Below are 25,022 nucleotides of genomic sequence, written 5' to 3'. Positions count from 1 at the left end.
TATCTTCTAGTTTCTGATTGACATAAAACAGCAAATTCAATAAAATTATTAGCATAATTGTTTTTATCACCTAATTTTTTACACCGGATGCCCTTCCTGAGGTAACCCTCCCCAATTTCTTCTGAGCTTGGACACAGCTGGGGAGTGGAATGGGCTGTTAGGGGTTTAGTGTCTTGCCCAGAGACACTTCAACCTATAGCTGGGACCGGGGATCGAACCACTGACCCTGTGGTCAGACAGTACTAGGGTCAACAAACACAAAGGCACATGATTGAGTTTTTGTAAAAATAATAATTGATGTTTGAAATTATGTATTTTTTAATTTTTGGTACTATTTTGCTACTGCATGATATTATGGTAGAATCCTAATATATTATTTTTATTTTAGGTTCTTGAAGAGGCATCAACTTTGCCTAAAATGGCTGCGGACAAAACAGTCAGTATCAGAGGATTCAGTAAGCTGGCAAACAAGCTTGTGTCCATAGCACCAAACAGTGAACTCAAACGTCTCTGCCTACAGTCAGTTGACAACAGCCAAACACACACAGAAAGAAATGGTCAGCAAATATGTTAATAACATCCTAGAATGATTTTTCAGCTTCATCCCAAATGCCACTTTTTACAGCTCTGACATGAACATCTGATAGGAAACGTCTTTTAATTTGCCAGCCCCAAGGCCTCTTAATCATGATCTGTAACAGGAAGTTGACAGGCTAACATTAAGCTTTTCAGAGTTCTACCACAAGCTTGGTTATGGCTACATATTAAACATGTTTGTTGTATAACTCATCTTCATAGCATAACTCCTCAAAGAAATAATTAAAATCCTAATGTTGTCATGACAGTCATGCCCATGATGAGTGTAGTGAACACAGCGATACTTTTCTTGCCTTCTGTTTTCAAAGAGACTGTTTGCCATCTGTTTGTCATTAATTTAATTTTTCAAGGTGATTTTTAATAATTAAAAAAATAATTATGATTTCTAGAAAATTATATTCTATTGAGCTATGAGTGTGATTTGTCATTTATTGTTTCAGGATCCACTCAGCCCAGTGCCCACAATTGTCCTGAGCACCAGTGATGGCAAGCCCCAGAATGACTGCACTGAGGTCAATGTCCAGATGGACGGACACAAAATGATACTGGACAGTGGGGAAGTAAACATTTCTCTGGCTCTGAGTATTGCATTGTCCCTTTTACTATGTCTACAATGTTGCCTATCCAGGTCCGCTGAAAAATACTTTTTGGAAGTATTTGTTCTGTAGCTTGAAACTTTGACGACAACTGCACCAATAGCTGTGCAAAGAGTGTCAAATGCTCTTAATGTGTCCTAGTCTCCTAGTGCCAGCAAATTTTAAGAAGAGCCTTGCATTGTCCTGAAATGGACTAACATTGAACAATAATTCAAACATGAAAGTCTTGATACAGAAAAGCTGTGATATAAAATTAATTGATTGTTAAGTCCATCTTTAGATAATAATTCTGCAACTGTTTTAATTTTCATATTAAAGTTGATGTTTAAATTAGCATGCAAAATGAAATTTTATATTTTGCTGTTTCTTAAACTGTTTTGTTTAAAAAAAGAAAATATTTGTTGAGGCCACATTAGATTCCAGGATGTATTTTTTAATAACCGAATGTTTTATTAACTACATTGTTAATTTATTTATTGTTAAAAGGTGCTAAATAGATTAACCTAAAATATAATTCTTGGTTGTTTTAGTACTAAATAAGTTTTATATTATATTCATGAGGTCTTACATTATTTGTATGTGGTACATTTTAAATATATATATTTAAGTATGTGGTACATTTTAAATATATATATATTAAATATATATATATATATATATATATATATATATATATATATATATATATATATTATACACTGTTTTTTTTTTATATGCAAACCCTTTTATATATATATATATATATATATATATATATATATATATATATATATATATATATATATATATATATATATATATATATATATAAAAGGGTTTGCATATAAAAAAAAAACAGTGCAAGCCAAAGTTGAAAATGTGTTCTGTCATGTTTTACTGTGAATTTATAAATTCCCTGTATATGACAGCTTGGACTGCCAATATGTTAATAGCTGTGCTGAGGGTGGAAATTGTTTTATTGTTTCTGTGTATGCTAAGTCTGGTCAGTAAACTTTTTACATCAATGTTCTTGTACTTATTTTACCTGACACATCAATTCATGATATATTTTATTTTTAAAAGGTTTCTTAAAATTGGTTCTTCAAAGAACCATCTTCTGAAAAGTTCTTAATGGCACCATTTATGGTGCCTCATAGAACTATTGTTGGATGGTTCTTTGAGGCACTTTTAAGGGTTCTTCAGTGAACCACTGATAAAAATGGTTCTTCAAAGAACCATTTTCTAAAAGGTTCTTTGTGGAACTAAAAATGGTTCTTCTATGACATCAGTCTCAAGAACTATTTTTGGTTCCAGTTAGCACCTTTATTTTTCTGTGTGTAGGTGACGTTAAAAGTATAGTCAAATTTAGAACTAAGTTAGAAATGGTGCAGAAATGAAACACAGAGAGCCAAGATATAGACCTTATTACAGCATCCAAAGGAAGGTAGCAGTAGACGTCCTGACTGATGATATTTGGACACATAAGATGAACATGCAACAGGACTGTGACTATATGTGATAAACAGGAAGTGGTAGAAGACGTATTTATGCACTGTGTCCACTATCAGCAGGAAACAGTGATGCTTCTGGGGAAATTATTAAAAGATATGATAATTAAACTGAATTCATGACGTGAAAATGATTAACAACAACCACAGCAATGAAGGATTGCGCACTGGCACTGTCAGACTCTGTCCGCGGTGCACGCCGTCTTCACCACCTGGTTCATGCTGCACATGCTGCACCGCAGGCACTTGGGCTGTGAATGAACCTGCCGGACACGGGGCGCACACGGTCTTTTGAGTGGATGTGCAGCGTGAGCGCAGGTAGCTGCCGGGGGGACAGCGCTCGCACTCTATGGACTTGCCCGTGATCGGGTCCGTGTGCTTGAAGGTTGGTACTGAAGCAGGACCGGGAGAAGCGATGCGAGCATCTGGAAGAGAGGAAATCCCAGGGAGAACAGGGGTTACACGAGGAAAGACATCACACCCAGCACGTGAAGAGGCACACAATCAAGGACAAAGACATGGAAATACACATGAGACGGAGCTGCCAGAATCCAGAATGCAAGGCGTTCTCCAGCTACTCTTACAGAGACATGGTTCCCTCAAAAATGCTCCACACATCTCTGTCTAAAAGCAAACACGCACCCGGCACCACACACAACACGAAGCCCCGTGGGGTGAGCGCGTCTCTGTGACATGTTGCCATGTTTGCAGTACGCGGTCTGAGCGTGTCTGGTCTGCAGTCTCTCCCTCCCTCCCTCCCCATCTGCCTCCACCTACCATCATACACGTGTTGTATCAGCTGTTGAAGCCCGCAGAGATCTGTGGAGCTCTTGGTTCCTCCTCATCTCTATTTATTTATCAGCGGCTCTGACGCCGCGCATCCATCAATCAAAAAAAAAGAAAGACCAATTCTACGGAACCTTCAGATTCGTCATCGCTGTGGTATTTGGGATGAGTATTATTGTGTGACATATAGCGCGCTATAAATCACGTGTTACGCCTCTGCCGGCATCGCGGTGGTCTGGGTTTGTTTCAGTTGCTCCGTCCAGCGGTTTGTGTCGGGACCCCCTCGGGGTAAAAGATGTTTCATTTGAACTAAGGAAAAAGGAACGTAACGATTAGAAAACGTATTTATCCACGTTTGTTTGTTTAAAGCTGGTTGTAAGAGAATGGAAGAGAGTCCGGTTTAGTGTTGAAGAAGAAGAAGAAGAAGCACGTTTCCTCGGCTTCTGCTGCGTCTTTGTGTGAACGTCAGGGTGAAAATACTTCAAGAAGAAGTTAAATAAAAGTAGTGGAAGAGAGCAGACAGGGCTGCATTAAGTACTGTATATAATAAAAGTTATACACACACACACACACATACATACACTGTATGTAGATACAGTAGGTGTGTGTGTGTTTAAAGGCACAAATATTTGTACAATAAAAATGTTTTTCTCACATTTTTCATTTTTATCATTTTCTGTGAACTAAAAATAGAGGCACTTTTCATGAATTTCATTCGGATGTTTTTGCAGTTTTTGACTCATGATGTAATGTTACTTTATTCCACACACACACATAACCATATATAAATGTGGACATTTGGAGGTGAAGGACTTTGGCAGCAACCAGTGGCAAAGCTAAAAATATCAGAGTTCGCTTCCCCTCCCAGTCTGGCCTTGCTCCCTTTTATTAAAGCACCAACCTCCATCACTCTGTCTAATCGGGGTCTGTGCAGGTTTGAGCTTTCACAGCATCTCCCTCATGGATAATATTCCTGTTTGCACTCTGTCTGACACAAGGACTCAGCTGTTCCATCTATTTGTACTCAGTCCAGCTGGGAGCCCTGGAGCCCCAGCACCTCTCCATCATCCTCATCCATTAGTGTCAGTGCTAATGTCTGGTCTGCTGCACTTTGTGATGGTTATTGTCAAGGCGACTGGTGCCACCTTGTGGACAAGTTCCTCATTTACCATAAAAGTAGCAAATGTGCATGTGGAAAATGAGCCGATGATTTAGCAGGTCGTGAACAGAAGGTAGACGAGGGGAGTTCATCAAGGGTTCATGTCTGTCGGAGGGAATGATCTGAGAGTCCAGCTGTGTACAGACACCAACTCTGGGAGAACCAGGACCTGGATGAGTTAGTATCTCATCCTGCAGGGTTAATTATTTAGTTTACCATCTATCAGTCTGACTCAAAAGCCTCGAGCTGCTCCGGATTGAGAAATCCTCAGCAGGACAACTCCAAAGAGATTTTCATGTAAAAATAACACTCAGGAGGGACCTGAAGGCCGAAACTTGTGCAACACATATTCCTGTAAACCTAAGTTTTGGTAAAGTAATCAGCAAAGTGCATGTTATTTTTACTCCTTGTTTATGAAAATTAATTCGATGAGTAATGGTTCCAGGTAAAATAGTTTCTGTCGACATGGGGGACTTCAGCTAAATATTTTAGGTATGTATAACCTGTGTTCTCTCAGAGGCAAATAAGGCTTTGCAAGTTCACCTTTGTGGTTCAGTGGAATTTTTGTTTTCCTCCCCCGAGCTCACAGTAGAAGACGTTAGGACGTTTCATACGCTGCACGTTTGAGCTGTTTTTGGGGGAAGAATGTGAAACCACACTGCCCTCATCAAAACAGATGCAGATGCATTTCCTTCAAGGTTCATGTGGACAGGGCTCAGACGTCAGGGGTCAAAGTTTACTCCCTGAGTTTTTTTTTAATTAATTGCACTTTTGCACCAGTGAATAAATAAATCAAGCCAGTTGGGTTTACCGTCCTCCTTCTTGTAGTCCTGGTCTTCACCCTAAACTCTGTCAACATATAGTAGCTTTAATAGCTGATGTTGCTCATGTGATGTAAAGTCTTTCCTCAAAATTGTTAAAACCAACAATTATTATTTTATCATCTTTCACCAACAGGAAATAAGCCAAAATGCAACAACTTGCCAATCTTGAGATTTTAAAACATAGATGCAACAAATTCTCGGTCAATGATCTATTCGATCCATCATAGGGGGGCAGCTGTAGCTCAGTCGGAACCACAGGGTCAGTGGTTCGATTCCCGGTCCCGGCGATATGTCAAAATGTCTCTGGGCAAGACACTGAACCCCCAACAGCCCATTCCCCTCCCCAGACAATGATCCACTGTGGAGACCCTGAACTCACAGGATAACCAGAAGGTTAGATACTAAAAAAATATATTCTTCTGTTTTGTTTTTCTTTTTGTTCAGGGACAAGTATTAAAACCACATGTTCACTATATGGAACATAATGCAAATCATTTCTGTTATTGACCTTCCATGAGTAACAAATAAAAATATTGAAAAACAAATTGTCTTCAGTATTAAAAAACAATAAGCAAAACATAAATAAAAAACTTTTGCACTATTTTACTTATACGTTATTGTTATGCCCCTGGTCTAGGGGAACCTAGACATAACACGATGTGTGCCACCACTGCTTTCATTCCCAATCAAAAACCAGATCCAGTGTTGTAATATGTAACTATTTTTATTCACTTCGGACGTGAGCAATGCCCAAAACAACAAACAAAACTCTAACACCATCCCTGTCTGACCTAAACAACCAAAATAAATGCAAAACCAATGACAGGACGCCTAACCTGAACTCCTAACCCAAAACAGGAGAAAAGGTAATAACAAAAAGGGCTTCTCACTCCTACTGTGGCTACTTGGTGCTCAATAATTTACAGTGAGTTCTATTTACAATCTTAACAGAAAATTCCAAATTACAAACAAAGTGCGAAGCTCTCTGTAAGTCCAGTAGTCGTGCACAGAATGCTGGGTTGGTTGGGAGTGGCAGAGGTCGGCGGCTGGGCTGCTGTCATCGGTTATAAATGGAGAAGGACGCTCCATCCTATCCAATCAGGTGGCGACATTGTGTTTGAATGGACCAATGGACTACCTGTGGCTCAACCCCACCCCCTCAGACACACCCACATAAAAACACACCCACACAAAACACAGGAGGAGGAGAAAAAGACAACATAACAATAACACACATAATGACTTGGGTCATAACACCTTCCCCCCCCCAAAAAATCAAACATTTTCCCACAAGTAAATATTTTATTCTGCCTAGCACCTAGACAGAGCATCAGCCAATATATTGTCTGGACCCCTTTTATAATGAATTACAATATTAAAATCCTGGAGCAACAGAGACCAGCGCATGAGACGGTTGTTGTTGTTCCGCATCTGAGTCAAAAACACGAGAGGATTGTGGTCAGAATAAACAACGGTGGGTATGGAACTGGAACCTAAATACACTTCAAAATGTTGTAGGGCCAGTAACAAAGCTAATGCCTCTTTCTCAATAGTGCTGTAATGGAGCTGGTGTTTTTTTAAACTTTTTAGAAAGTAGCAAATTGGATGGTCTATACCAGCATCATCCTCCTGCAGGAGCACTGCACCTGCGCCGAGAGCACTGGCATCCACCTCCAACTTAAACGGATGCGTAAAGTTTGGGGCGGCGAGCACAAGGGCACTGCAGAGGAGAACTTTGGCAGCTTGAAAAGCGAACTGACATTTCTCTGACCACTGGTACGGGGTTTGGGGGCTTACCAGGCTAGTTAATGGAGCAGCGACGTCTGAGAAGCTTTTACAAAAGGCTCGGTAATATCCAGCCATCCCGAGAAAGCGGCGGAGCTCACGGCGCGTCTGGGGAGCTGGGAAGTCAAGAATGGCCTGAACTTTAGCAGCAACAGGGCACACTTGGCCCTGTCCTACTTGTTTGCCCAAATAGGTAACGACCACTTTCCCAAACTCACATTTGGCCAAGTTAAGAGTGAGGGAAGCAGCACGCAAGCGACTAAAAATTTCACTAAGGGTTTTTAGGTGCTCAGACCAGGTTGCCGAATAGGCCACTATGTCATCTAAGTATATTTCACATGTGTTCACACCTGAAAGCACTGTATTCATCAGCCGCTGGAAAGTGGCTGGAGCATTTCTCAATCCAAATGGCAAAACTGTATACTGGAGGAAATGGTCTGGGGTGACAAAGGCACTAATTTCAGAGGCACGTGGTGTTAACGGGACCTGCCAGTGCCCTTTTAGGAGGTCCAGTTTGGTGACATATTTAGCAGAACCAACACGGTCTACACAGTCATCCATACGTGGAAGCGGAAACGAGTCTGGTTTCGTGATAGCGTTTACTTTGCGGTAATCATTACAGAACCGGGATGTCTGGTCTGGTTTGGGGACAAGAAGAGAAGGTGAACTCCATGGACTATTACTGGGGACAGCAAAGTCATGGTCAAGGAGGTATTTAACTTCTTGTTGCATCACTGTTCGTTTGGTGGGATGGACACGATACGCGTGCTGTTTAATAGGTTTGTGTTCACCTACATCAATGTCATGGCTAATCACATGTGTTTGAGAGGGAATATCGTGGAACAAAACCAGATTATTTTCGATTAGTTTTCTGATGTCAGATCTGGCCGGTTCGGGTATGTTTGCCAAATATACCTTAAGGTTACTCAGGATTTCTGTGTTTGGAAGGCGTGTACAGGGAGCTGAGCCATGTCTGTCATTTAAGCCATCATCTCTAGGATTATATGGTGACTGTGGGACAGACAAAGCGGAGACAGAGACAACAGGAACTATGGCAGAAGAAAATACACCTTCCCATTCAACATACTTTTTAATCATGTTAATATGGCTCACTCGAGTCTTCTTCTTGCGGTCAGGGGTTTGAATTATTCTGTTTCACTAAGTTTACTGTCAATCACATAGGGACCAGAAAACTTAGCTTGAAAGCCAGAACCAGCGATGGGCAGTAGAACTAACACACGGTCACCTGGGTAAAAAATCCGCGCAACGGACTTTCTATCATAATTTGCCTTCATCTTGGTCTGAGCAGCTGAGAGCGATTCACGAGCTACATCACAGGCCTGATGTAGTCTCTCTCTAAATAAACTAACATAATCCAGAATGTTCGTTTCTGGACTTGACTTCTCTGAGAGCCATTTCTCAAGGAGCAAACGCAATGGGCCGCGCACAGTATGGCCAAAAACTAAATCGGATGGGCTAAAACCCAAAGACTCCTGACGAGTTTCCCGCACAGCGAATAACAGCAGTGGTAGCCCCTCATCCCACTCACGGTTAGACTCAGTGCAGAACTTCCGAATCATGCTTTTCAACGTTTGGTGAAATCTTTCTAATGCGCCCTGACTCTCTGGATGATACGCGCTGGATTTGCGGTGCCTAATACAGAGTTCGGTCATAACTTGCGCAAATATTTTAGACATGAAGTTTGATCCTTGGTCACTCTGAATATGCTTTGGGAGGCCGAATGTTGAGAAAAACTTGACCAGAGCTCTCACGATGGCACGAGCCTTCAACGAGCGTAGTGGCACAGCCTCAGGAAAACGCGTCGCCGCACACATTATTGTCAGGATGTATTGATTGCCGGATTTTGTTTTTGGTAATGGACCAACACAATCTACAATGACATGTTCAAATGGTTCTCCAAGAACAGGGATCGGTCGTAGCGGAGCGGCAGGGATTAACTGATTGGGTTTACCAGACATTTGGCAGGTGTGGCAAGAACGGCAGAGCTTCACAACATCGGACTTAAGTCCAGGCCAGAAGAAATAACGAAGGACACGATTATAAGTTTTTTTTATGCCTAAGTGGCCGGACATGTTGTGATCATGTGCTAGACTCAGAACTTGGAGACGAAAAGGCTGAGGGACAACAATTTGACACACGGAGTCATGTGTGGAACCAGAGCTCGGAAACCAGCGGCGCATTAGAAAACCATCATCTAACAAGTAAGACACAAACTCTTCACATGTGACATTTTTGATTTGGGACACACAGTGAGATAATGTTGGATCCGATTGCTGCGCTCTAATTAACTGATCTCTGTCTACTGAGAGACACAGCATCTTATCATCAGGCTGTAAATCAATACCAACAGATTCATTAGAGTTTTTACACTCTGATGACAAACTTGTAGGATCAGAGTTGCTCATAAACGAGTCACTGAGATCTACCAAGTTTCCAACCTTTCGTGCTTGCGCACGGGTTACAGCGCACACGTGAAACACAGGGGGCGAGTTTAGCGCAGTAGGATCAGACTCACGCACATCAATGCTCGGAATTTCAGTAACTTCCAGAGATGGAAAAACTTTACCACCCGCCAAATCATTTCCGAGTATAAGATCTATTCCTGCAATCGGTAACTGATCTCGCACAGCAATTTTACACGTGCCCTTCACGAAATCAGAGGACAGCTGAACAAAATGCAAAGGCGCACGCATTACTGACATTTTCACTCCCCACGCCAAAATATCTGACCCGCAGTAAGACTGAGCTGAGAACGGTAACACATCCCCACGAATCAGGGACTGTTTTGCACCGGTATCTCTCAAAATAGTGATGGGTACTTGACTTTTCTCTCCCACCAGAGAAACAAAACCATGAGAGACAAAAGGTTCAAAATCTTCATCAATGTTGTTATTTCCCGGCTCCACTGAAGGTGTGGAGAGCGGCCTGCTTTGTATTAGAGCTATGGGTGATGGAGATTTTGTAATTTTGGACTCTTTTCTTTTTAGGATGGGACAGACAGAAATGAGGTGTCTCAGCTCATGACAGTAATAACACTCACGTGTTTCAGAAGCATCTATGCGGGAACGATGAACGCTTGTCGGAGATTTTATTTTTCTTTCAGAATAAACCAAATCACGACGAACTGGGGAAGTGAAAACATTTTTATGGGTTAACGCAAACTCGTCTGCTAAGACAGCAGCGCAGAAAGAGAAGTGACTTTTTGTTCATTCAGATAAAAATACAATTTTGTCAGGTAGCCGATTTTTAAACTCTTCTAACAAAATGAGTTCACGCAGATCATCCAAGGATTTAACCTTTAGCCTGACACCATTTGTCAAACAGAACACAAACTCTACGTGTGTCTGTGTGGAAGTTTTTTCACATTTTCTAAATCTCTGTCTGTCTCATACGGAACCAGCTCATATGCACGTAGAACAGTAGCTTTTACTTTGTCATAGTCTAAACTGTCTTCAATAGACAAAGAAGTACATACCTCCTGGGCTTTGCCAACAAATTTACATTGAAGCAGCAGAGGCCACACAGTCTTTGGCCACTTTAACGTAGCCGCTATACGTTCAAATGCATTGAAATATGAATCAACCTCTGATTCTCTAAACGGCGGAACAAATGCGATGTGCCTACTCACGTCAAATCCGTCTTCACGGCCAGATGAGGGGGACAGAGATGCAGGACTGGCAGGTACAGCGGCTCCCCGCTCTATCTCCAGAGCCTTCACCTTCAGCAGCATGGTCTCCACCTCCAACTCCCGGTTTCTCACCTCCACCTCCCTTATCCGCAGGGTTAATTTTAATTCCTCCACGGTCATACCAGGATGAAGTGGTAGGTCTTGGAGTGGGGCAGGAGCACCAGCTAAGTCACCCAGCTCAACTTCCCCGAAGGGCGTCGGCTTAACAAAAAATCCCCTTTCCATAAGTTTTGCTATGAGGAGCTGTTTCAGTTCCTCTTTTTTAGCATTTAACGGCACACGCACGTCCAAAAATCTGCTATCAGAGCCAAATCAGCTTTCCGACATCTGTCCAACTTGTCTCTGGTCGGATTAGTTGTGAACTCCTCCAATTTAAACTCCATATTGCTACCACCACAAAAGAAAAAACCTTCCAAACAGACAAAACAACCACCGAGCTAATACCTACGCCAAAAATGAAACGAAGTGACTTAAATTAGGGCGGACGAGCCCCCAAATCATGTTATGCCCCTGGTCTAGGGGAACCTAGACATAACACGATGTGTGCCACCACTGCTTTCATTCCCAATCAAAAACCAGATCCAGTGTTGTAATATGTAACTATTTTTATTAACTTCGGACGTGAGCAATGCCCAAAACAACAAACAAAAACTCTAACACCATCCCTGTCTGACCTAAACAACCAAAATAAATGCAAAACCAATGACAGGACGCCTAACCTGAACTCCTAACCCAAAACAGGAGAAAAGGTAATAACAAAAAGGGCTTCTCACTCCTACTGTGGCTACTTGGTGCTCAATAATTTACAGTGAGTTCTATTTACAATCTTAACAGAAAATTCCAAATTACAAACAAAGTGCGAAGCTCTCTGTAAGTCCAGTAGTCGTGCACAGAATGCTGGGTTGGTTGGGAGTGGCAGAGGTCGGGGGCTGGGTTGCTGTCATCGGTTATAAATGGAGAAGGACGCTCCATCCTGTCCAATCAGGTGGCGACATTGTGTTTGAATGGACCAATGGACTACCTGTGGCTCAACCCCACCCCCTCAGACACACCCACATAAAAACACACCCACACAAAACACAGGAGGAGGAGAAAAAGACAACATAACAATAACACACATAATGACTTGGGTCATAACATTATTTAGACTTAATATCGGAACATTTACTTTTAAACTTCACTGTATTATTTCATTTCCCACCAAAACTGTGTCAAACCTTATTTATTGTGCTGTTTTTGCTCTAATGTAAGAAAATCCCACCTGAATCTGTCACAGCAGGTGATGTAATTGTTCTGGTGGACGAGTGGTCGCTCGTTGGCTCTGGATGCCCTGATGGAAAAGAGGGAGGTTTTAAAATCTCTTAGAACATGTGAAAATAATAAGCTGATGCAAAACTTGAAATGTAGTTTTTAAAGTCAGTTTGAATTGTCTGAAACTCCCCACTGTCAGAGTCATCGAGCTACTTGAAGCAGAGAACAGAATTTGAAAAAGAAGAAACTCAAGTGCATGTTGTATTTTAGCTAGAAATTAGATTTTACAGTGAGATTTGGGGCAGAACGGTGGTGGAGTGGTTGGTGCTTTGACACCTTGGGAATGACAACAGGCTGGATATGGACGTCAACACACACACACACACACACACACACACACTGATGGTAGAATTAAAGAACATATTCAAATGTTTACAATGATAAAGTTTAAATGTATTTTTTAATAAAACTAACTGCAACACAATTCATTCTGTCCATTTGGTTGGATGAGGTTCTTCACTTTGCCCTGAGGATTTTCTGTAAAACAACCAAAAATGTGTCATTTTAATAAAAAACAATCATAAAAAGTTTTTTTATTGAATGTGGTTAGATGTGATTTGGATTAAATCAGCTAAACCTTATTATTTACCTGATAAAAGTGTTGTCCACTCAAACTCAGGGTCACGGTGCTGTAGGGGTCTCCAGTAAGTAATAGGTGGAACCATCCACATCTATGAGTCGAGAAATGATGTGAATCACTATACTGTCACCTAATGACTGTGTTTTTATAAGTTTTCTTATAGTAACGTGGGATCAGTTACTGTATCTTACAACTATTATTTACTAATGGTTTCTGTAACCGGGGATGTTCCAGTTGGACTTAGTACCAACTTAAATGGCTCTATTTCAGAAACGTAGCGATAATCCAGATTAATTAATGATGCTGGACTAAATATTTGTAGCCAACTACTGATTTCATGTTATACTTAAAACATCTACTCCACTACTAGAAAACTAATGAGCTAATGCAGTTTGGCTGTGACAAGTTTAAACCTGCATTCAACCATTTTTCTGAGACCTTGATGATAAACTGATGATTATGTTTGAAAAGACACCTTCAGTTTTTCTGTGATGACAGGGTTTGTTAACGTTGGAATAAATGTGCTCGTCCGGCTGAGATGATCCTGTAGAAATCAGACAAATATGAATAAATACAGATTAACTAACAAAGCAGCTAAACACTGATGGCAGCTCAGACTTTACCCATCTGATTCTCTGCAGGTGGAGGATCGTGGATAAGAGCGTATGTGTGCTCGTGCTGGTTTGATTCACCTACACATTATTTTACTGAAAATTATAACTTTTACAACAAAATGTTGGTTTAAAATAACTGTGCAACATTTTTCCTACATGTTTTAATAGAAGCTTGCTCCATGTGTAGAGATGCTGTCTCAGCCTCATGTGACACAGATTCACTGCACATCACTGGCAGCGTTGCAGAGATATTTACTTCTAGTGTTGGAGCGAGCCTCACCCTACTGACCAATCAGAGAAGAGCAGAGGTTTATTAGCTTCCTGTTTATTGTAATTTGATAACTACAATTACTTGAAGGGCTGTGCAGACTGTAAAAACTGTATCAGAGCAGGATGGACTGATTCAGACACCGCAGCTTTGATTTCATAGACTTGGGGTTCAGTGTCTTACTTACTGAACCAGGATGTGGACTAGAGGAGCGAAGACAAATGGAACAGACGACTTTAGCTGCAGGTCAGTGTTTAAAATAAGGGATGACACATTTCTCACCTTGTTGGAGTTCAAACATTGGTCTGTCTGCTATCTCAGCGTAGATAGTGTCTCTTTGTTCACCTCCTGTCAATCAAGAGTGTCAGTACATCACCTTTTCTGATCAAAACATCAAATGTGGACGTGGTACAGAGTAATAAGGGATGGTGATGATTTTGTAAATGTTTCTTTTCTCTTGCGTGTTCAAGTGGTTATTTGAGGACATTTGAAACAACATCTTGTCCTTTGATTAAACGTCTTATCCACAGATGCACGTTTTCACTCTCAGTTTTTATTCACCTCGTCTTTTGATCGTGTGTCTCCATGTGAGGAAGAGGACGGTCAAAATGAGGAGCAGAGGTAGGAACACTCCAAGCAGCCATAAGAACTGCTGTGCAGACGCAGCTGGAAGATAGAACAGAAGTTTATTTATGACACAACGAGTCCTGGAGGTAGTTTGTTCCTACACGACTCACAGTAGCATCACTGTAATTTCAGGCCCAAATGGCAGCTGTTACCAACTTCACCAACTTTCTGCTCACGTCCTAAATACTCCAACTGCTAGAGGACGACTGTCTGTACAATGTCTCTGTGGGTCCTAACAACCTGCTGGAAGCAACAATGTCTAAACCTGGATTTTTCAGGAGCACAGGCTCCACAAAGCCTCCTTTACTCTTTGCTCCACGGTGCTACACTTAGTCAAAAACTCCATACAGCACATTTACGTTCAACAGAAATTCATATTTGCTCTTTTCCAGATTTCTCACCGTCCATCACGATCACGTAAGCGGCAGGTTTTTCTTCACAGAAGTACAGCCCAGAGTCTTCAGGCTGCACGCGGGTTATAGTCAGTGTTTGATTCACAGGTGAAACCACAAACCTGCTGTGGTCTTCAGTCTGCCCGTCCTGACCTTGACCAAACACACTTTTGGTTTTTCCTTTGACTTCTCGAGTCCACGCTGGATCCGATCTTCCAACATCAGGGGAACATTTCAGAGTGACGACGGCTCTTTGAGTAGCATTTAATATTACTGCTGCTGTACACAACAAAGGCAAAGTGATTGGTGAACAATTGATTTCATAATGTGTCAGCATGTACTGATCTCATGTGAGCAGAATTATCTACTGATATTATTGTTCAAAGCAAAGAAGTGTATTATTCATCTCAGTGTAGCAGAATTTGTCCTGTGAGAAAACAAGAGGACAGACCTGTTCTTAAACTGGGACGTCACTACATGATCACACACTTTACTACTGTCCAACAGGAATCGGCACGTTACTACAGTTACACAACATATTGTACATTGTGATTCAGCTGAAACATGTCTGATCTGTTGTTGCTTTCCAGCACTTTCTCTGCTCCACGTCTACATCATAGTTGTACGACTGGCTGGTTTAAACTGCAGTTTACATGCATTTCTACCCAGACTCTGATTCTAATCAGTTCATCTATGGTTCCAAGTGGACGTTTGTGCCAGAGGTATTGAAATTCTTTCCAGGTGTTACTGTGAGATTGAGTTCACATAAACACGACAGATGAATGGATGGACAAGCTGGAAACATAATGTCTCTGACTATGACTGTCGCTATAGCACAGAGTAGGAAAAACACTCAAACATTACTTCAATTTAATTATTCTTGGTTTACAAACATGAAACTTGGAAAGGACAGAGACATGATGTTGATTCAAGAGGAGAAACCCACAAAGATGAAACTGTGATGAAGTGTGATGTTACCTGATGGGATCACGGTCAGTTCCACAGCTTTTTTATTATTACAGAAATAAGTTCCACTGTCTGACACTGCAGCTCTGCTAATGTGCAGAGACTTGTCTGCTAACGAGCTGAATCGTTTGTCTGGGTCATTGATGTGTTTTTCGTCTCTGTCGTGAGCCGTCAGTATGTCCTCTTTGTGTCCATTTGTCTTTCTGCTCCATGTTACTTTAGGCTCCATAGGCTGAGGACAAGGCAGCGAGATCTGCTGCTTCTCTTGGATTATTTCTGTGATAACAGACAGTTCTCAATAAATAAGTCCAGTTTCTCAGCAAAAAGAAATGTCCAAGCATAATGTTACGTCAAGGAACTGTCCAACAGAACCAACTACAGAGCAAATAACACAACAACTTTCTGAAGTTTAAGAGTCAAGAGAAGTTTTCTAACATTTTCACAATATTAAAGTCAGAACGATAAACTCTTAAATGCAGACGATGACACATCAACCAGTGAGACCAGACACATTAGGACAAGTATTTAAAAACCCATAAAGTGGTAAATGTTTGTGAAGAGGAAAGAAGCAGAAAAAAACTGAGATAAAAGATAAAGTTGTTGTTACCTGCAGCGACGTTGCAGCCCAGAACCAAGACTAACAGGCACGTCTCCATGTTCACCATCATCCTGCCTCACGGAATCACAGTGATGTCTGACACCGGTTTATGTGTGTGTGCGAGCTGAGAACAGGAAACTCTGGGTGTGTATCGGCCTCTTCTCTATTTGTGGACGTGGGTGGGAGACATCCAGTGATGATGTCATCATTTTTTATGCTGATTAAACATTTCATGTGAATTCAATCCAAATTACATTTAATGTTTTGCAGATACTTTGAAACTGTTAACATCTCTGCATTTCAGTAAATCAAGAATTAGGGTCAAGGCTCCAAAGAGTCATCTTTTATGTGCAGCTGCATGAAGGAGCTGAACAGTGAACCTCTTCACATATTGAACCAGGTTCAACACGTTTTGTGTGAATCTGAGTCACTGAGGTCAAAGCTCAATCAGTCTGCATTTAAGCCACAGGGTAAAAATACTCAAATCTGACCATAAGACCTGAGGGTGTTCGTTTTTTGAAAGACTTTGTGCTACTTTCTAGACACTGGAGGAATCTAGAAGGAGACTGATGCAATCGAGGCTTTAAGAGCGTGAGAACAGGAGTTACCACTGGAAAACAGAGGAGACATTTACTTTGCAGAAATACAAATAGAGAAGTGTGAAGGAAGCTCCTGAGTCAGTGCCATGATGTGCAGGGGTGGAGTGGGCGGTGGGGGGGCAGTGCATGATGATGCATGATGACAAACACTAAATTGTAGCCCGACGTCTCATCCGAACGTCTGTCAGCAGCAGCTGTGTTGTCCACTCTACACGGTGAAACAAAGCTTCCATAAACTAAGTCCTGATGGTCTCAAATTGTCTAAAATAATAAATAGTAAAAAAAGGATAATTACAGATAATCTGCATTTGTAACAGGTGGTGTGTTCATTACTTCATCCTACAGTTACAATGATGCAGTGACAGCAATAATGAAATCTGATTGGTCAGAAGGGTTGTGTCTGCACAGCTGCCAGAGTCTGAGTAAACTGCTCCCCACCCCCCAAAAAACTAACAAATCTAAAACTAATACAAACTATAGCTTTAATAGCAGTTACACAAATTAGTTTCAATAAACTTAAGCGTAGCACAACACAGGAAACAGTGATGAGCAACTGAAAATTTGCACTGACCTTTATTAATAAATATGAAAACTGCTACCAAAATGTAAAACATTATTGCTCCTAATGCACATATCAGGGCCATCTGCATTTTATTTGAATTGTGCAAACAGCCACAAAATCTCTACAGATCTCATCACTTACAATCAGCTTTACAGAGAAGTGACTAAATGTTTTAAAACTATTTAATAAAACATTTCTATACAACAGGTACATTCAGGGAAACATGTTGCACTGATTTTCACATTGTTTCTCATGAAAATAACAAGACCACACTTCACTCATACATGTGTAATACCAGCACCTGACCAGCAGAGGCTGCTACAGTTTAGTTCAAATCCTTCAGGAGAACCATCTAACACCACATCACCAAAAGACGGGGGCAGAGCCAACGAGGTGATCGAGGGAGCAGGTAAATGCATCAACAGAAGAACAAGTCTAAAAGGACGGCAGGAAAAGCAGCAACTGAAAAGGTGGAGACTTGCAGGTTGTGACAGAGTGGGAGCGTCTGGATGTCTTATATACTGAGAGTGATGAGCTGCAGGTGCAGGAGTGGGTGGAGCCGGGCGGGGCAGGTAGAGATGGAGGGAAACTCCAACAAAGGAGGGAGTGAGCAGGCATGAGACAGTGAGGAGGACGAATGTGACTGTGCAGTTTCTCTCAGTGCATCATGAGGTTGATGCTACAAAAACAGGAGCGAAACTCAGTGTCAAACGTTATTTACATGTTCAGTTCAGGGTAAAAGCTTTTTTCCTGCTAACACGTCTCACATTTTCATTTCTTAACAGCTGCACAGTATCCAGATGTGACTAAAGATGGTCGTGGTTGTTTGCAGGGGTTTGGGGTTTGTCCAGTAAAACATAGGTGCTGTAGTTCAGCTCGGTCTGACCTGTGAATCAAGAAAGAATAGTTATCACTGCTTCATCACAGTTATGTTAGTATAATGTGCACTTGATACAGTTTGGTCTCATGTGTGACACTCAATCAGCCAGAATGAGTAAACTTACCTTTATTATTTCCATCGACCACAGTGCCGCTGATCAACGAGTACGGAGACTCTGTCGCTGTATTTGAAAATAATACACACATTAGACACAGTGTGTAATCAGGAGTAAATGACCAGAACACACATGCACATCAGTCCCCACATGTGCTGCAGGTCAATCATCACGTGATGTGGAAACATGGATTTTAACTTGAAGCTACAGCATCAACATCACCGGCCTCTGCTCTGACACACTGTGCACAGTCCTTCAGGTTCTGCTCAGTGTCAAACAACCATAAATAAAAAAGGTCTGGAGAGATTAGAATAAAGTGATGTACTGCAGCTTCATCACTAGAAGTGATTGTGTTTTGCAGTTAGAGTAAATTTGAACTTTTTAAACATCATCATTATTATAAGTCGGCACCAACCTCTCAGGTTTAGTTCCCTCTCATCCTGAACCCTGGTAGTTTTTTGTTGTGCATGTAAACACAACTATTGTTAAACTGTTAGTATCAATTCAGGTTTTACCCATTTTGATTTCCGTTGGTGGATATTCACAGATGGTGGAATATGTGGGTTCACTTTGATCTGATGCACCTGTTAAAACATTTAGAAAAAAAGACTTTTAAAAGGCTTTTTAACTGCTGGCTGCTCTAAATGTAAGAGAGGCGGTGAGTGAAGGAGCGTTATGTACCTGAAAAAGGTGTCATGCTGAAGGTGGATGGTCCTACAGCTGCCAAACAAGAAAAAGAAAAACACAAAATTAGCAAATTAGCTTTTTGCTACGTGCTCTATAAACATGGCATCATATGTTAAAAAAAATGAAGAATAAGTAGTTAGAGCAGCAGGTCAGAGAGGTAATTGTCACGATATGAAGTTGACGTCACTTGACAATGAAGTTTTTGTTGTTGTGAGGATCCTCCACCTTTCTGCTGGAGTTTGTGTTTTCACACTATATTTAATTGTTGTGTGTGCTAACAGGGAATTGGGCAGACGTGTGGAGCCCAGCTGGCTAACGTGTTAGCTTCAGTTCATGTCAAACACCTGGGACACTGTGATCCAAATATCAGCACAGCTCGACAGCTGAGTTTAAAGTTTGCAGCCCGTTATTTTCAAAAGGTTCCTTCATCGTCACAAGTAACAAAAATGATCATGGACTGGGTTAAAAAAAGGTTGCATCTCCCTTTGCACTTATAACCTCCTCCAAGCTCAGGTTCTTCATTTAAAAAGTCATGATCATTGGGAATATTGTCCAAACTCCACCTCAGATCTTGCACATGCACAGTGACTGTCCATGGTACAAGGAAATGTCAGTTCAGAGCATGTTCACACCAAACGAGCAGTGATAGTCTTCACTACAAGAACCACTTCAAATCTTTCACTCAAGTAAAAGCACTAAGCAGATTATCTACATGTTACTTACAGCACAAAAGTAAATACTTTTTTAAAACTAGAAAAAAATCTTATGTTTGTTTTTTTAGAAAAAAATGTTCCTACAAATTAATGTTGTAAGTAAGATTTTAAATCCTACCACTCTTACTCACCTCGTCTTTTACACCTGCGTCTCCGAGTAAAGTAGACGATGGTGATGATGATGATGATGAGGACAGTGAAGGGGACAGTTACTCCAACCATCAAAGCAGCTGCTGGTTTCAGGTTTTTAGTTGTAGATAGACAAAGTAAAAGTTTAAAACAACTGACGTGCTGCCTCTACAGTAAACAGCAGAGTGTGATGATGTGCAAGATTCTGCATCAGTAGCTTAGAAACAAACTCTGCAGGTGGAAATGATTTTACAGTTAATTCAGTTTAATCTCTGTAGTTTTACCTGGGTTTGGTTGTGATGTGGTAGAAGTTGTTGTAGCAGTAGCTATTGTAGTACTAGTACTAGTAGTAGCTGTTGTTGTAGCAGTAGCTATTGTAGTACTAGTAGTAGTAGTAGTTGATGTTGATGGTTTTGGTTTTGTTGTTGGTTTTGGTGTTGGTGGTTCTGTGTGGGGGAAACATAAATCATGTTTTAAAAGATTTTAAACATGGACGGTAAATACATTCCAGATGTCCACAGTTTAATTTGGTCTTTAACATGATCCGTCTCCATTGAAAGGAAACTTTGACCGTGTTAAAGTAGAAATGCTTTGCTGACTGTAGGTGTTGGATGAAAATGTAGTAATGTAAACAGAGCTTTCACAGTTGAATTTTGATGTTTGCCGCGTCGTTTCTGTGTTGTAACTGTATCAGTTTTGTCCACAGTAGGAGGTGAAGAAAGGGTTTCTGCTCCTTGTCTTTTTAGAGATTGAGACACAGTTGAGGTTGTGGGTTGTGGCTTTTCACCTTCAGTGTGACACAGGGCACAAAAACACACTTTAGCACAGAAAGACATGTAAGCAGACACCAATATGGAAGCAGAGAAAAGGTGACTAAGGTGCCTGTTTCTTCAAATGGACCAAGATGTTGATTCTGTGGAAACAAACTGGATTTACAGGCTTCTGACCAGAACCAGGCTGGTTATGTAGTTGCCCTTGTGCCCAGTCTCTACCGACCAAGCTGACGTCAAACAGCGACTGCTGCTTCTTCCCTCTTAGCTTTGTCTGGGCACTTGAACACGTCACAGAGACGGCAGCTGACGGACGCGCCGCTCTGCACATTCTGCACTTGAGCAGAGGAAGAGGAAGTGCAAAAATGTAGGTACCCATTTTAACCATTGTCAGCATAAGTCCAGTGTGCATGTAGAAAGTGCACATTTTGCTGCACACTGCCAGGACCAGTTCCTCTAAATGACCCCTTTCCTTTCCTTTCACTGTCCTCTGGAGTCTTGTGTCTCACCTTTGGTCACATTCAGGTAAGCAGCAGGTTTTCCATCACAGTAGTACAGTCCAGAGTCACCGAGCTTCACGTCTGTCAGAGTCAAAGTCTTGTCTTCAGCTGAAACATGTCTGATCTGTTGTTGCTTTCCAGAACTTTCTCTGCTCCACGTCTACATCATAGTTGTACGATTGGCTGGTTTAAACTGCAGTTTACATGCATTTCTACCCAGACTCTGATTCTAATCAGTTCATCTATGGTTCCAAGTGGACGTTTGTGCCAGAGGTATTGAAATTCTTTCCAGGTGTTACTGTGATATTGAGTTCACATAAACACGACAGATGAATGGATGGACAAGCTGGAAACATAATGTCTCTGACTATGACTGTCGCTATAGCACAGAGTAGGAAAAACACTCAAACATTACTTCAATTTAATTATTCTTGGTTTACAAACATGAAACTTGGAAAGGACAGAGACATGATGTTGATTCAAGAGGAGAAACCCACAAAGATGAAACTGTGATGAAGTGTGATGTTACCTGATGGGATCACGGTCAGTTCCACAGCTTTTTTATTATTACAGAAATAAGTTCCACTGTCTGACACTGCAGCTCTGCTAATGTACAGAGACTTGTCTCCTAACGCGCTGAATCGTTTGTCTGGGTCATTGATGTGTTTTTCGTCTCTGTCGTGAACCGTCAGTATGTCCACTTTGTGTCCATTTGTCTCTCTGCTCCAGGTCACTTTAGGGTCCACAGGGGGAGGACAAGGCAGCGAGATCTGCTGCTTCTCCTCAAATACTTTCTGGATTATTTCTTTAAAAAAAAAAGAAAAAAGGAAATTAGCATCTGTTCTTAGCATCTGTAGACGAGTGAAATTGTTCTTTTCACTGTCGGTTAGAGAAAGTAGTTTGAGTCTGTCAGTTCTGTGGGACATTTTACAGAGAAATTAATCCAAAAATCATCAGCGGATTTGATGATAACAAGCAGTGAAACACACAATATCACCAGAGTTGGACTTTGAGAACTTGAAAGTTTTATCACTTTGACAGCATCAGCAGACTCATCAGATACTCACTTCTGCACTGCAGCTAAAATTAGTCAAATATTTTTGAATGTCTCATAATAGAGTCACTGAAGACCAACACACACACACACACTCACTCTCTCACACACACAGACAAAGACACACACACACACACACACACACACACACACACACACACACACACACACACACACGTACTTCTATCAGCGTGGCCTGTGCTTTGTCTTTGGCTCTTTACACCAAACCGCTCAGTCTCTGGATGAAGTGAGGAGACTCGTCGAGATAAATTAAAGAGGTAAAGACTTAACCCTGAAACAGCCCTTTAGTGTGTGTGTGTGTGTGTGTGTGTGTGTGTACTTTAAGTAGCAAGCACACACACACAAACTGTATTTTGTAGATGATGCTCTAATAACAACTTAAGCATTGTTAAAAAACCATAACCAATAACAACAGAGGATTTTCCACAGTTAATACCTAGTAACTAATAACTAGTTTGTTGTTACCTGCTGCAGCATTAGAGCCCAGAACAAGGAAGAACCAGCAGCTGTAGACAGTCACCTTCATCCTGACAGCGACTGAACAAACACTCAGCACAGTCTGAGCTGAGAACAGGAACTGAGCTTTCTGTGGCTGTGCTAGTAAAACCCACAGTGACAAATGAGAGCGTGTCAGTCTGTCTGTGGAAAATTCTTCAACATGTCTTCATGAACATATTTCTGCTACATCACTGCACCAGAACTACACAGTCTCTGCTCTTTGCTCTTTTTGTTAGTTTTACAACACAGAACGTGGTCACACTCAGTCACAGAGAAATTACACACACATCAAACTCTAAATCAAACAGACATGAAGCAACAGCATCATTGGTTTGTTCCTCTCAGGTTAATATCTCGATCATATTTCCATTGATGCAGTCGATGAATCGCAGCTGACACAACTCAGCTCACTTATGACCCTGAATAACACTGTAACATTTAATGGAGCTGGTTGTAAAATGCTTTAAAAGTTTAAACTCAAAGTACTTTGTTTAGGTTAGTCCTGTTTTATGAGATGGACAATTCTCTGTTGTGTGTGTCTATGATCCAGATCAGGGGATCTGGGGCCAGAAGAGCTCATTCTGATCAACTGGCCATTGATTTCGGCCATTTGCATGTAGAACCAAAGATTTGACCAGCAGATGTCGCTATGTTTAACTGAGTCACACGCTTCAAAACACTGAAGCATTTTCAACATATTTGCTTCAGAAAGCTTTGCTTTCTCCACCAGTAGCAGAGAGTGTGTCAGAATCCCAGAGGACGAGTTGGCGAACAGAAGCAAACGAGAAGGTTCTGGAAAAGACAATAACCAAGATGAACCAGCTGAATGTTGAGAGGGACTTTAGTACAGGAAGGAAGTGACTGACAAACTAAAAACAGGTGTGATTAACATTTACACAGAAGAGAAACCAATGAGGGGGAAATGACAGTGACTCATCTCATCAAACTCATCTGCAACATAAACTGGTCTGCTGCCATTAGCCACATTAATACACCATTTTATCAGCACAGCATGAGGGTCACACTGCAGACCCTCCCCCTTGGCCCTGTTTTTTATTTGTCCCACCTCAGTTCAGTACTAGCTGATACTGTTTCATGGAAGTAAAACATGTCGGGGTAGTTTAACAGAACATAAATGAGTCTCTACCTTCACCTTTTGAGCACTGATCCACCTGATCTACCGTGTCCTTCTCATGTTAGGACCATGTGTTATTTGCTGTTTTATGTAGTTACCTCCTGTTTCCTAATTGTCTCCTGCCTCTTTTAGTGTCTTTTCTTGATTTTTCCTCTAAGAATTCACTTGGTGCCTTTTTTCCCATAATAATAGTTGGTTTTCATAATCTCTACAATGGGACCCTGCGGGATCCAAGCCCCCTTTACTTCCCTGGTTTCCCATAGGACCCCATGCAAGGCCTTCAATGCAGACGTCTCTGTGAGGGTGAGGGTGTCTTTTATAAGCTCCCATTACACAAGCTTTGTGACTATCACTTAAAGTCTCCAATCACTGAGACCTGTTGGCCCCTTCGTACAACTTGGTTATTGACACTTGAGACTGGACTCTGTTTTCTTTTTCAGGGTGCATGAAAACCACTGTTCACTATGGCTCCTCCGGTGACCACTCACAGATCCTGCTGACTACGTGTGTTTTTCCCGCCCTATTCATGGAGGGATTTTCTGTTGTTTGATTTTAATTTAAATAAACCTTGATTTACTATAACACCTTCCCTTTGCTGTCACCTCCTTTGGGTCCTACCAAAATTAAAGAAACACTTGAAAGTGTGAGATTTTTTTGGATGTTTTTTTAATGCATTGCACAATGGCAGTAATACAGATGTAGAGCAGGTGAACCAGAGGACAGCTACAGTGTGCAAAAGAAATGACCGAGAAAAGAGAAGTGAATGTGGGACTAAATAGTTGACGTTAAAAGTATAGTCAAATTTAGAACTAAGTTAGAAATGGTGCAGAAATGAAACACAGAGAGCCAAGATATAGACCTTATTACAGCATCCAAAGGAAGGTAGCAGTAGACGTCCTGACTGATGATATTTGGACACATAAGATGAACATGCAACAGGACTGTGACTATATGTGATAGATGTGGTAGAAGACGTATTTATGCACTGTGTCCACTATCAGCAGGAAACAGTGATGCTTCTGGGGAAATTATTAAAAGATATGATAATTAAACTGAATTC

General features: G+C 41.2%; 2 protein-coding genes across 8 annotated transcripts; both read right to left on the bottom strand.

Moving 5' to 3' along the window:
• Positions 1 to 1,999: 1,999 nt before the first annotated feature.
• On the bottom strand, positions 2,000 to 16,417 carry LOC137099817 (uncharacterized). Of its 5 annotated transcripts, none has more exons than XM_067477118.1 (9): positions 16,309 to 16,417; positions 15,714 to 15,977; positions 14,745 to 15,014; positions 14,278 to 14,382; positions 13,999 to 14,064; positions 13,310 to 13,378; positions 12,844 to 12,925; positions 10,884 to 12,731; positions 2,000 to 3,105 (listed from the first exon to the last, which is right to left on the bottom strand). In XM_067477118.1, exons 1-7 carry the CDS (start codon positions 16,367 to 16,369, stop codon positions 12,876 to 12,878), a joined length of 885 nt encoding a protein of 294 aa, XP_067333219.1. In that variant the 5' UTR covers positions 16,370 to 16,417; the 3' UTR covers positions 2,000 to 3,105; positions 10,884 to 12,731; positions 12,844 to 12,875. The 5 variants fall into 5 exon arrangements, with proteins under 5 accessions (XP_067333219.1, XP_067333227.1, XP_067333210.1 ...); XM_067477126.1 differs by lacking the exon at positions 2,000 to 3,105 and adding an exon at positions 6,054 to 6,607; XM_067477109.1 differs by lacking the exon at positions 2,000 to 3,105 and having other exon boundaries at positions 12,151 to 12,273; positions 12,669 to 12,731.
• A 566-nt stretch (positions 16,418 to 16,983) lies between these two features.
• On the bottom strand, positions 16,984 to 22,932 carry LOC137128587 (hepatitis A virus cellular receptor 1-like). Of its 3 annotated transcripts, XM_067506981.1 has the most exons (9): positions 22,795 to 22,932; positions 21,784 to 22,059; positions 20,269 to 20,430; positions 19,987 to 20,088; positions 19,137 to 19,175; positions 18,971 to 19,039; positions 18,465 to 18,521; positions 18,228 to 18,346; positions 16,985 to 18,139 (listed from the first exon to the last, which is right to left on the bottom strand). In XM_067506981.1, exons 1-8 carry the CDS (start codon positions 22,853 to 22,855, stop codon positions 18,267 to 18,269), a joined length of 846 nt encoding a protein of 281 aa, XP_067363082.1. In that variant the 5' UTR covers positions 22,856 to 22,932; the 3' UTR covers positions 16,985 to 18,139; positions 18,228 to 18,266. The 3 variants fall into 3 exon arrangements, with proteins under 3 accessions (XP_067362992.1, XP_067363176.1, XP_067363082.1); XM_067506891.1 differs by having other exon boundaries at positions 16,984 to 18,346; XM_067507075.1 differs by having other exon boundaries at positions 16,984 to 18,346; positions 19,987 to 20,085.
• Positions 22,933 to 25,022: the final 2,090 nt, after the last annotated feature.

Source organism: Channa argus, chromosome 1, assembly GCF_033026475.1.
Source record: "Channa argus isolate prfri chromosome 1, Channa argus male v1.0, whole genome shotgun sequence".
Taxonomy (NCBI): domain Eukaryota; kingdom Metazoa; phylum Chordata; class Actinopteri; order Anabantiformes; family Channidae; genus Channa; species Channa argus.
Note: the sequence above shows the minus strand (reverse complement) of the source record. Positions and strands in the feature narration are given on the sequence as shown.

What these genes read in the sequence shown, in the direction of transcription:
- LOC137128587 (XM_067506891.1), bottom strand. Translation starts at nt 22,855, where the DNA reads ATGAAGGTGACTGTCTACAGCTGCTGGTTCTTCCTTGTTCTGGGCTCT. An exon ending in CACATCACAACCAAACCCAG is followed by an intron (nt 20,089 to 20,268) that starts GTAAAACTACAG and finishes ACCTGAAACCAG; the next exon opens with CAGCTGCTTTGATGGTTGGA. An exon ending in ACGCAGGTGTAAAAGACGAG is followed by an intron (nt 19,176 to 19,986) that starts GTGAGTAAGAGT and finishes CTTGTTTGGCAG; the next exon opens with CTGTAGGACCATCCACCTTC.
- LOC137099817 (XM_067477118.1), bottom strand. Translation starts at nt 16,369, where the DNA reads ATGATGGTGAACATGGAGACGTGCCTGTTAGTCTTGGTTCTGGGCTGC. An exon ending in TTACGTGATCGTGATGGACG is followed by an intron (nt 14,383 to 14,744) that starts GTGAGAAATCTG and finishes TCTATCTTCCAG; the next exon opens with CTGCGTCTGCACAGCAGTTC. An exon ending in TCATCACAGAAAAACTGAAG is followed by an intron (nt 12,926 to 13,309) that starts GTGTCTTTTCAA and finishes CTCGACTCATAG; the next exon opens with ATGTGGATGGTTCCACCTAT.